The 13,178-nt window shown below is 38.2% G+C and overlaps 1 protein-coding gene across 1 annotated transcript; it reads left to right on the top strand.

Moving 5' to 3' along the window:
* The first annotated feature begins 3,070 nt into the window (after positions 1 to 3,070).
* Positions 3,071 to 11,146, top strand: LOC117487691 (interferon-induced very large GTPase 1-like). Its single transcript, XM_034136335.1, is given in 8 exon segments — positions 3,071 to 3,176; positions 4,437 to 4,535; positions 6,107 to 6,226; positions 6,404 to 7,379; positions 7,593 to 7,757; positions 7,759 to 9,049; positions 9,051 to 10,633; positions 10,635 to 11,146. Coding segments are annotated over 8 exon segments (4,557 nt in total). The 3' UTR covers positions 10,852 to 11,146.
* The last annotated feature ends 2,032 nt before the right edge of the window (positions 11,147 to 13,178 follow it).

The raw sequence follows: 13,178 nt of genomic DNA on the forward strand, positions 1-13,178 counted from the left end.
TAATTGTACCTGGGAATGTGTAACCATCATTGTCTGATTGAAGGAAACGATGTGTCCTAATTCTATAAAAAGGAAAGAACACACCTTTGCTCATGAAGCCATCTGAGGTGGGTTTCATGAAGTTTTTGATATCATTTATTGTAAACTGAATCCTCATTTCCAAGAAACCACATGATCAATGAACTGTCTAAAGCTCAAGGCTCAGGGTCTATTGAAGGAGAAAACACTGAGGCTGGAAACATTAATACTCTTCAGTGTACCTTCATCAGCATTCTTTAACGGGTACTGTAATGATTTATCAGACTAGAAGCCTGATAACAGTATTATAAAAAACAGAGTGGTGAAACCCTGATAAACCATCTTTTCTATGCAACGATCTGTCTGCTCTATCAGCGCTGGTTTCCAAGTACGGGGTCAAAAATTATTTGCAATTCAACATTCAGAAGAGTCTTGTCATGATATAGAGGCAAAGGGGATAAGGACCTCAACTTTCCAGATCTTTATCCATCATGGTAAGAGCTATTTGTTTGTAATAAAACAATAATCTGGTCATCTTAATTATGTGTGATGACGGATCAAATACAGTAACTGCTGTATATTATATGCTCCTACTAACATAATGGCAACTTACTTATTTTATTCATTAACTATTAATTTGTCAAAACAAGCTTATGCAAATATATATTTACGCTATAGCACAGATTTTTGGAACTGTAGACAGAATCTTCATTTCCAAGAAACCACATGATCAATATGCTGTCTAAAGCTCTATTGAAGAGAAAAACATCAGTAATCAATATCATCAATATCAGCACTGAGTGTACTTTCATTAGCCCTCTTCAACGTGTACACACATGATTCATCTAACCAACTATGAGGCTGATGAACATTAAAATGATAGAAAGCAGAGTTATCATAAACCGTCTTTTGTATGCAGACGATCTGGATACTCATTCAGTGCTGGTTCCCAAGTATAGGGTCGAATATGATTTGCAAAATTATGTTTAAAGTGGATGCTTTATCATGCTATATTTGAATAATATAGTGTAGGACCATACCTATATAAGGCATATTTATACTTTTTTTTTTTTTAAATACCAAACAGATCATGCATTTTAGCCATGCCTCATTTTGCTCAATTTCACATTTTTTATCCCTGTTTTTGCAAGGGCAGATTCAGTGAGAACAGCACCATCTACAGGCCTGGCATATGTACTACAGCGTCTCCAGTGCTTTCGAACGGCAGTGGCTGTCTCCTCCTGATTGGTGGAGTTGGCCCAATAGCCGTAGCGCCACCGTCCTGACGTCAGGACAGTGTTCAAATCTGGATCAGTTTTTATCAGATCCGTTGCAGCCCCTTTTTTAGAGATTTGGGTATGGAGGAAAATAGAGAGGGTTGTGTTTTCTGACACTTGGTGAGTTCCCTGGAACACCGGGGACACATATTCATGTGTAAAAGACGTACAAAAGTGCATTTTGCATGATAGGTCCCCTTTAAAAGAGTTTCATCATGATATGTAAACAAGACGATAAGGACCTTAACTTTCCAGATTTGCATTTATCAGTCAGAATTGCTGGAACGTCAAATTGAAAATGTAACCTTGAATTGGTATTTAATTTGATCTAAAAAAAAGTGTAATAAACATTGTGTGATTGTTCTAATTCTGAAAAAAAGAATGAAGCCATCTAAAGGGTTTTAAACTAAATGTAATGTAATTGACTGTAATCTTTGTTTTCAAAAACCACGTGATCCATCAACTGTCCAAAACATATTTGAAAGTAGCTTTACCTAGCAGCATAAAAGGATCAGTCTGCAGCATTGCAGGATAAACCATTAAAGCTGTAAAACATTATCACTTTTGATTATAGTGTGAACTAGATAATCCTTTACGGGGAAATAAAAGAGAGAGAGTCACTACGCACTTGAGTTGCCAGAGAAGTGCAGAGCTTTCTTCTCAGGACTAAAACTTAACCTATAAAAAACTATTGCATATACAATAGATAAAAACTCCAGGATAAAAGAAGAGATACCATGGTTGATCTGAAAAGGTAGGTGACACATTCTTTTGTCAGTGATTGTATTTTGATGCAACATACAGTAAGTGTTGGAGTGGATGGTGTTACTGAGTTTAATTTGATAACTTTCAGTGAGAAGCTGTATGAATAATGTGGAGGGAGAGCCATGGCTGAAAGAGTATCTACAATGGAGAGCCCTGGTGAAGAGGTAAACGGTTAGATATCAGCTACTGTGAATATGGTATCAGTAGATACATTTCAAATCTAAACATATTTTTCTCATATTATGGATCAGTTTCCTTTGTTCAAGAAAAGAGAAACTTTGTTAATCCCCACAGGGAAATCCAGGTGTCCTAGCACAGTGCTGTTCTGTGCTGAGCGGTTGTTGCCTGAGCAATAGGAAATTAGAGAACACTCCAGCAGCACCACAGTCCAACTGTAAGTATGACTGTCAATGTCTGATCCAATGTAATGACTTCATATTTGCTGTAATGTAAAGATACTGAGATGCACTTTTCTAATCTTATGACAGATCCTCCACCTCCACCTCCACCTCCACCAATAACTATTGTAAATACTAACCAGCAGTCTTTCATTTCACCACCTGATATCCCTCCTGCTGCGCCCAGCACTGTGAATGGTAGCACAGGTACATCTAAAACAAATCCATAAAAAGCAAACGTGGATAATTCCCTCAAAATGTATACTCCTTACACTGAGGGACACTGTTGATGTATGTAATGAATATTAGTTTTAGACAAATTAAGTCCATGTTGTTATTTTATGTAGCTTTCTCTGTTACCACACTATTTTACTGCAGTTAAGCAGCACTTTAGAATGCTGACAAACTTTGACAGAATATGAATGTTCAGTTTCAGTGAAACCTTTATATGTTCCCACAGAGCCCAGCCCTCCTGTGCAGATTACAGTCGACCAGGTCAGCAGCGAGTCACTGTCTCTGCATTGGGACCCCCCTGCTCGTGAAGTGGAGAGTTACATTGTGACTTGTTGCAGTGAGGGAGACATTATGAAAGAGACAACTGACACAAACAAGATGACATTCAGCAACCTGAAGCCAGGGGAGTGTTACTTTCTACAGGTTTCTACAAAACTTCGGAATGGAAGAATAAGCAGGCCAACTGTAACATCTGCCAACACAAGTAAGTCAAATAAAATCATTATTGCATGGTTGATAAAGACAATGTCAAAGATGTTGACCCAAAGATGAAGATTGGAATTGAGCAGATGGCTTTGAGTGAACATGCTTCTGGGTTAATAAAGACCTTTCAGAGTTTGGAGACTGCCGAGAAAAATGCAGATTACATTGTGGTGGGCATTTCAATTCCCTTAAGAGAAACTGATAAATGATTAATAAACAAGTTTGTCTTTTGTTATATTTAATAAAGTAATAAAGAAAGTCAGATACAATTGAAATCGATCTAAAATGCAGGAACTGAGCAACTTCATCCTCAGAGGATAAAGAAGTTCTGCAAAAGTTGAATAGCAGCTAAAAAAAGGAGACATGAAATAATCAAAAAGTAAAGCATACATTAGTAATCAAATAGAAATAAAGACAAATAAGTACACAACCATAGCTCAGAAATGAGAAGCAGCAATTTGAGTAAGCTAAGTGACATAGATGGCATTGAGGTGTTGTGACCTTAAAAGAATATAAGTTGGGACATTTATAAAAATAAGTATTTTCTACATTCAAGTGATTATAGCGCCGTACAAATGGCAGATAGTGTTTATATCTCACATTGCAGGTTTGTTGCACAGGATTGCAAGAGGTAAATCAAAAACAAATCCTTAAAAAGCAAACGTGAATAATTTCCTCAAAATGTAAACTCCTGAGGGACACTGTTGATGTACGTAATAAATGTTAGTTTTAGACAAATTAAGTCCATTGTAGGAGCCATTTTATGGGTGTTGTTGGTGTCTCAGTTTACTTTATTTATATTTATACTGCAATATTATTTTGGACACTTGGTGGCGGGGGTTAGCTGCAGGTTATACTGGGTGTATGAAAAGGGTCATAGGTGACAGGAAAGGACGAGGACACAGGAGGAAAGAGCATACCGATTCCACCAGCCCGGCAGATGCTCACCACAACTATTGCATGTATAATTAAACCTTGGTATGTAGAACGCTAAATAAAACATCATTCTAAACTGCAGCAAAAGACCGGAAAATCATCGGTTTGTGTCTGCGTCTGGATCACTCTCTAGCCCTCCTGTGAAGTAATGGCAAAAGAATATAGGACATTGGAACACTAAAATTGCCATTACATCCATGTTGTTATTTTATTTAGCTTTCTCTTTTACCACACTGTTTTACTTAGCAGTCAAGCAGCACTTTAAAATGCTGACAAACAGAACGGGAATTTTCCGTTTCAGTGAAACCTTTATATGTTCCCACAGAGCCTACCCCTCCTGTGCAGGTTACAGTCGATCAGGTCAGCAGGGAGTCATCACCTCGGGACACAATAAGCAAGCCTACTAAAACCTCTGCCCAGACAGGTAAGTCAAATGAAATCATTATTGCATATGGCTGCAGACAACGTCAAAGGTTTGTATAAAGAAATCAGTAATGTAATGGGAACTCAAACATAAATATTGGAATTGGACAGATGGCTTTATTTGCACATGCTTCTGGGTTGATGTACTCTTCAGAAGAAGAAGTCCAGATTCCATCCCTGCAGTATTTATCTTTGAATACAAGAAAGTTACCAATTTCTTCTTCTGAAAGACACCCGTTTGGCTGTTTCTATAGATCCTGCCTCACAACATGCTAACAAATTTGACTTTTTACATACGCTATGTTACTTTTAGCAAGTTCTTATTAAAAAATACAAATATATAAATCAACTACTGAATTATGATGTATTGTCATTGATTAGCTGAAAGTAAAACAGTAATAAAAGTGAGCTTCACCTTTACCAGCTGCAACATTTAAATTGTGACCACATTAATAGATTACTAATTACAATATATATTATTCTAAAATTGTTAAAAGCTTTTAGTTTTGGTACACACATCTCTACTTTAATTTCTACACTTTGGTATCAATATTTATTGAGTACTTTTTTCAACACTGTTAAAAAGTATAATGAAATGCATAATAGTTAAGTCAGGATAAGAACAACTGAACCTTTTATGGGTCTAGAGCAGGGCTATTCAATTGGCGGCCCCGGGGTGATATTTACTGGCCCTTTGAGTATAATGTTAAAAAGTAATCAACTTTTTTTTTTAAGATTTTTTTTTTTTTTTTTTTTTGTGCCATAGTGCCTTTATTCCAGAGAGGGTGTTACATTGAGAGATAGAGGGGTAGACAATGCCTGAAAACTTCGACGGGCTCGGGTTTCGAACCCACCTACTATACTAGTGACAACTCCTGTCATTGATTGCATCTCTGCGTGAATGATTAGATCATTTCACCTAAATGAAATCAAATGAAACATGTAGGCCTACTGAGTTCTGAACTTGCCATTTAGATCTATAAAGGCCTTGGGGCTATGTTGTTTGATTGAATTAAACACAATATATGCACTCCACTATGCTGTTGTAGTATTTACTGTATCTGAAGCTCTTAAATATGATTGCTCATATTTCAAGCCATCTTTTTCCCGGCCCCTTGCTTTGGATCATTTTCATCAACCGGCCCCCATTCCAAACTAATTGAATAGCCCTGGTCTAGAGCATAAGTATGTATACAGTTTATACAGTTTATACGGTTTAACCCTCCCCAGGATATGCTGCTGTTAGGTAATATTATTGATGACAGCACCCTTTTTGAGTTTCATTCAATTATCACCTATGAATAATGCCAATGTCCAATTCAGTGCCAGGAGGATTTTCATCAACCTGCCGTATTCTGATCCAAAGAAATGTCTCTATCCACCTCTTCAAGGTCCTTTAACCAACAATTCATTATATGCTGCGATTAGACAAGCAGTTTACTGACTGACTGAATGACCAACGTAGTCATAGTTTTAGCAATTGATAAATATTAAAATATATTTTGATCCATGCTTAGGGTTGGTGGAATAACGGATAATGTTTTTAGTATGATTCTCTTTCATTTTCTACAGAGCCACACCTTGAGAGTTTTTTGGAGGAACTGGGGTTGGATCACCACTACAAAGAGAAGCTATCCCTAAGCACACTTCTAAGGATTGACAAGAAGACCATTACTGATGAACCTGCCAAGTGTAATTCAGATCTTCCATGGTATTTTCTGAAGAAACTAATGATCGTTAACGTGACAGCTAGGAATGTAAAATGTACACCTTCACATGAATCAGACTTGGATGATCACTTAGATCTTGATCATCTCGATGAAAGTACACATTCAGGTGACACACTGAATCCCCTTGATATTATCACAGCTCTCTTCCTGTGCTCTGATGGTTTTGTACAGCAGGAAATGGCCCTCAAAATGTCCATGTGTCAGTTTTCCGTGCCTCTGTTGCTTCCCAACTGTGACACAAAGCAGTGCACACTCATGCTTTGGGCCATGAGAGACATTGTTAAAAAGTACAGACCTCAGTCACTTTCAGAGTCCAGGGGATTTATTGAAGAGAGAATTGTTGTCTCTGAACTTCCAATGATATCTTTTGTGAGACTGGGTGAGTGCTCCTTGTCCAAGTCAGAGATCCTCAATAAGCTTCTGAGCAATTCTCAGCAGTACCATGAGACCTTTGTTCACTCCAACATGGAGGGTGGTGACAGTCCAAGGAGAATATCCAATGGATTGGTTGAAATGACTTGGTACCTCCCTTGTGGGAACAAAAACATGGATGTCTTCAGCGAGCCAGTTGCTGTAGCTAACCTTCGTGGGGACATTGCTTCATTTGAAACACAATTTGCTTTCTTGTGTCAGACATCTGCAGCAGTTTTTGTGTTCTTTGATGCTTTGGACTCTGAGTGTGAGCTGCTAACCAACCAAAACCACAAGGCCCAGATCTTCTTGGTGGGTAACCGTCAAAGCAAAGATTTCAAATTAGATGCTGTAAAAAAGGTATCAACCAAGTTAAGCTTAAAAAAGAGCAACATCATTTTGAAAGAAAAGCACATAAACGATGCAAAATTTGTCAAAGATTTGCGTGAAACAGTCAGCAATGTAATTGAAAACACAAAGGTGAAGATGGGAATTGAGAAGATGGCTGACGTTGCCCATGAACATGGAATCTGTGTTGATGAAGACTCTCCAGAGTGCCAGACTGCCAAGAAAAATGCAGATACCATCACTGCAGAAATTCAAGACATTCTTAAATACAAAGAAGTTCAGCTTCCCTTGCAAGGCCAAATATGGAAGGAGCTTACTTGCTTAGAGAAGGAAGAATTGCGACTTAAGAATGTTGGGTCTGAAAATATAGAAAAGTACAAAAGTGATCTTCAGCTACAAAAAAAACGTCTTCGGGAAAAACAGAACTCTCATTCCATGTCGACGGCAATGACATGTTTCATCTGTGCAATATCAAGCCCAGGGGTTGAGAAGAAGGAGAAGGAGGAGAAGGAGAAGAAGGAGAAGAAGAAGGAGAAGGAGGAGGCGAAGAAGAAGGAGGAGAAGAAGAAGGAGGAGAAGAAGAAGAAGAAGAAGAAGATAGAGAGGTTATATTTCCTGAAATGGATGCGAATGAAACTCGATAACGTGTCTCGGGAAAAACTCTTTGACCTCAGGGAGCAGTACAAAGAAAAACGCAAAAACCCTGAGAACAAAGAGGAGATCAAGAAAATAGACCAACAGCTCATTAGGGACTGAACACTTCTTCCGTGAAATGGGGCAGATCTATGAAGCTTCCCTTTCCCTTCCTGAAACAGACCCAGCACGTCAACAACTACAGCATCTCCCCAAGCTATGTGCTGAGTTAATGCTTGATGGATTTCCACTTGAGCTTGTAGATGGAGAAGCATCCAACATACCTCTCAGATGGGTGACTGACGTTCTCTCTCAGCTCAATGACTTGGTGTCTCCTAAGAACAAGATCCTGGTAGTCACAGTTCTTGGAGTTCAGAGCACAGGAAAGTCCACTCTCCTCAACACCATGTTTGGAGTGCAGTTTGCAGTCAGCAGTGGTCGATGCACTCGAGGGGCCTTTATGTTGCTGATTCAAATCAATGAAGATGTCAGAAAAGACTTCAACTGTGACTTCATGGTGATCATTGATACTGAGGGCTTAAAGTCACCAGAGCTCGCACAACTGGACAATAGCCACGAGCATGACAATGAGCTTGCAACACTTGTTGTGGGGCTGAGTGATATCACCATCATCAATGTTGCAATGGAGAATTCAACAGAAATGAAGGACATCCTACAGATAGTTGTACACGCTTTCCTCAGGATGAAAGAGGAGGGCAAAAAGAAGCCCAAATGTCAGTTTGTTCACCAGAATGTGTCCGATGTTTCAGCCCATGACAAGAACCTGCGAGACAGGGAACTGCTCCTGCAGCAGTTAAACGAGATGACCCAGGCAGCAGCCAAAATGGAAAAGAAAAAGGAGAACCCGAGCTTCACTGATGTGATGGAGTACAGTCCAGACACTGGAAACTGGTACATTCCTGGACTCTGGAATGGAAACCCACCGATGGCACCAGTCAATGCAGGCTACAGCGAGGCTGTCTATGAGCTCAAGAAGAACATAATCACCATTTTGGGAAGTTGTGGATCATCAGCTAATAATATCTTGGAGTTTACAGAGTGGATGAAGAGCCTGTGGACTGCAGTAAAACATGAAAACTTCATCTTCAGTTTCAGAAACAGTCTCGTGGCTGATGCATACATGAGGCTATGCACAGAATTCAACAGATGGGAATGGGACTTCAAAAAAAAAATGTTCACATTGGTTACACAAGCTGAAACAATAATCTCCAATTTTGGTACAGCTGCTGATAAATATAACAAATCTGACATGAGAGAACTTGTCGAGCTATTGAAAAATGAATATTTGACTGAGCTGTCTGAATGGGAAACAAAGCTTCTGGAAAATCTGGACCAGTACTTCAAGCAAACAGAGGGTCATGTCTATCTTGTTGGAAGGATACAGAGAGGAATTTAAAAACAGTGCTAAGAGCCTTCGACGAGAAATGGAAAGCTCTGTGTTTAATCAACTCACAGCAGCAGCCGCCATCAGACAGGGGATGACAGAACTTGATAAAATCAAGGAGGACCACACAAAGGACTTAGAGGGCAGAGTTTGTGCATTGATTGAAGAATGTAGGAAGAAAAAAGTCAAGATGACAGAGAAAGAGCTGAACAAAGAATTTGACAAGATGTGGACTGAAACAGTGAAGGAACTAACCTTTAAAGAAATGAAGGTTGATGACATTTTCACCAGTGTGTCTCACCGCCTGAGAACAAATCTATCAACCAAGGGAGGTCATGCAAGTGATTTGTTAAGTCAAAAAAGCCTGAAAGAATGTGGACAGGGGCCTTTTAAATATAAAGTTGAAGGACTCTTAAATAAAGGTGTAGACACATTTAAACAGTGGTTTAACATGCCAGGTAATGCAAAGGCTGTACAACAAACAGCTGACAGCATCATTACAGTTTGCTCACAGATGGTGAGTGAAAAAATGAAAAGAAAGAGTAATTACCATGATACCTACATCGATGAGATTTTAAAAAAGATTGATGAGAGGCTGGAAAACAATCAGGAATCAGACATCACTTTTGAAGTCTCTCTGAAACAGCACATCTGTGGAGACGCAGCCAGAAGGTTTCAGAAAATGCATGAAGATTTCATCCAAAAGAAGGATCCCTACATATGTCTGAATGAAAACAAAGGAAAGTTTCTTGCTGATTTTAAAGATGTGTTCCATAATGTAGACCAGTGCCAGAAGAAGGCAGAAGAATTCACAAACCGATGCTTGAAGCCTGCAGTCGAACACTTTGTCAACCGTTCCCTGGGTCCTGATATCATTGGTGAAATGAGGACAAGTGAGGAGTTCAGCACAAGAATGTCCTTCCAGTATTCACTTTTACTGGAACTGCTCTCAGAGGATGACTTTAAAAAGTACCAGAGCTTTATTTGTTCCTATGAGAAATATGTAAAGAAATGGATACTCAACAAAATATTGGAACGCTTCTCAGATGGGTCTACGATGTTTGAGGAACAACATCTCCAGTCATGTGTCAACAGAATAAATAATGCTATCCAGAAAGCTAAAACAGAAAAGAGTGGCAACGTAAAGTCATTTGTTGAAGATGTCTGTCAGGAACTTGGTAACAAACTGGTCATTTCCCAGGGTGCTCTTGGGGCATTCATGACCCTGAACAATGCCAACCAGGAACAGTTTGCTCACAGGCTCACTGAGTGTGTGAAGGAGATGGCACAAACTCTTAGAGAGAAGTTTAAGAAAACAAACATCCAAACTAAACTACAGAGCCTTCATGTGAATCCTCAGAACGAGCTTTTCAACACACTGATTGGCTGTGGTAAACAGTGTCCGTTCTGCAAAGCGCCCTGTGAGGCAGGAGCAACAGCCCACACTGAGCACTTCACTTCACTTCATCGACCAGAGGGTCTGGGTCAATGCAGATGGAGTAATACAGAAAAACTTTGCATTGACATATGCTCTTCCCTAGTAAACAGTGACATTTCTTTTCACTGCAGTGCTACACCCTTACAAGCGCTACAAAGAAATCTATCCGGACTGGAAAATCCCACCAGATGCAAGCCTCCAGGCATCAGACTACTGGAAATATGTACTGGCAAAGTTCAATGATCAGTTTGCAGCAGCATTCAAGGCAAAGCCTGCTGATATTCCCTTAGCTTGGAAACTTATCACACCTGAGCAAGCAGAGGCAAGCCTCAAAGAGTCATTTCATATCTAATGAGAAACGACAAGCTTTGTGCTCACAGAGGGTCCCGTCCTCCTCATTACAGTCATCATCCTCTCATGGACATTTAGAGTACACTTGATTTTTATGAAGAAGCACAAAAAGTAACATGCTGTTTATGAGATGGCAAGGTTGATCATATATTTCAACAACAACTTACAAGGAATTTGTAAACATTTCAGTTTGATTTACAGACTTTAAATGCTTCTTTTTTTGGTTGTTATTGTAGTATCAATTAATCAAATTCGATTTGATTGAGTGTTTTTATTTCCTTAAAGTAACTGATGCACAGATATTTGTTTTTATGTTTTTCTGTGGTTTTGTCATAAACACATTAACAATTGTAATGTTTTAAAATATCATTCAGTCTTTATGTCAACATCAAGATTATACAATGTCTTTATTTTTATTTCAAATAAGTATCTGGTTCTTATTATTTACATTTTTATTGACACATTTATAATTGTTGTCTTTTCATTTCTCAGCTGCATCAAAAGCCACACATTTAGATGTTTAAATCAGTGAATGAATCATTGTGTTTTAGTGGTGGTACAGTCAACATGTAAACATGACAGAAAGTCTGTTGTAATCAAGTTCAGTTTGACATGTGACCGTTTCCCAGAGAGTTAGAATCTATTCTTATTTTGTTTCATTTATATATTTACATTTTCAATGTTTAACATATCATTCAATCTAAATGTCAACATGTAGATTACACATTAATTTTGTTCTTACCTTATTGAGTGCTATATGGCATTGCCTTACCAAAAACCTGAAAGTCTTTCTTTGTATTCCAATTAAGTATTTAGCTCCAAATATTTACATTTTGATGTTCATGTTATAATATTTACTCAAAATGTATTATGTTAGTTTTCATTTTCAAATGCCACATTTTTAACATTTTTAGATCAATTAAAGGATCATTTAGTTCATATTCAGCATGTCAACATGTAAACATGACAACAAGTTTGAATCAAGTTAAGGATGATATAAAGATGGTATTGTTTTTGTAAATATTTATTTTGTTGCATTTTGTATGTTTTAAAGATATTCTTGTCTAAATGTCAACATGTCTGTTATCCTTCAGGTTGTTTTTATTACCTAATCCAGTATGACATTTAAATGTCTTTGTTCAAAATCTATAACCACTTTTTTTCTGTCATTTAAGAATCTGATATCACATATTTACATGTATTACTCACTTAAAAGATCATTCAATATAAAAGTGCTACTGTCAACAAGTAACAGCATCATATATGATCTTTCTTTTACTCAGATCTTCTAATCTTTTGTTTCTGTGAAGTATCTCATTCTTTATATTTACGTAATAAAAAATATTATTCATTGCTTTATAATGTTAACATGTATACTTACTACTGTTTACTATTTCAATAAAGAGACCACATCTGCAGACTGGCCATGAATGTTTCCCAGATCAGAATCACAGCATACTTTTTTTTTAATAATCATCTTTTTTTCCGATTCCATTATTTAAAATGTTTTCTTCATTTCAAGTCTTGGGTTTCTGAATTCAACAAAGAATGTAACAACAAGACAACAGGTGCAACTCCGCAATGAATCGTGTGTGTGTGTGTTTGTGTGTGTGTGTGTGCGCAGAGAGTCTGTGGTGGTGCCGCCAAACGACCCGACCCGTCTTGTAACACGGAGCCCGTTTCCTAAACCATGCTAAATGTATGTGTGTGCATAAAGCTGAGTTATGATCGGTCATAATTAAAGAGTTTACAGTGAGATTTACTCACATACTTTTGGCCTTACTCGCGCAGCCTACAAATGAACTGAGATTTCCACACAAATATTCTTTAGCAAGTGTGCAGAGCAATTTGGATTTAAAATAGCAATTTGAAGGTTGGATATTTGTAAAACAAAAAGTGTGTGCCTTAATAATTTAAGATGTAAATTAATGCCAGTTTATTTGTTGTACTTTTTATTTTTATTGTGTAATTTGGTGACACCAACGTGTGCATTTGACACAGATAATGGAGCAGTTGCTTTAGGGCCTCTCATATACAGTATAGCCCTTAAGGTCAAATAACGAGATCCTCGACCCCCCAACATATCAAATCCCCAATTTAACCCCTGTGTGTGTGTGTGTGTGTGTGTGTGTGTGTGTGTGTGTGTGTGTGTGTGTGTGTGTGTGTGTGTGTGTGTGTGTGTGTGTGTGTGTGTGTGTGTGTGTGTGTGTGTGTGTGTGTCACTGTCTTTACCGTGGGCCACATGAAGTCATTTTGGTTTGCTTGGCTGACTGCAGTTTGCTGAGGCTAGGTGTGTCCACACACATCCAGTCTGATCCACGGCTAATC

This window comes from Trematomus bernacchii, unplaced genomic scaffold (assembly GCF_902827165.1).
Source record: "Trematomus bernacchii unplaced genomic scaffold, fTreBer1.1, whole genome shotgun sequence".
NCBI lineage: Eukaryota > Metazoa > Chordata > Actinopteri > Perciformes > Nototheniidae > Trematomus > Trematomus bernacchii.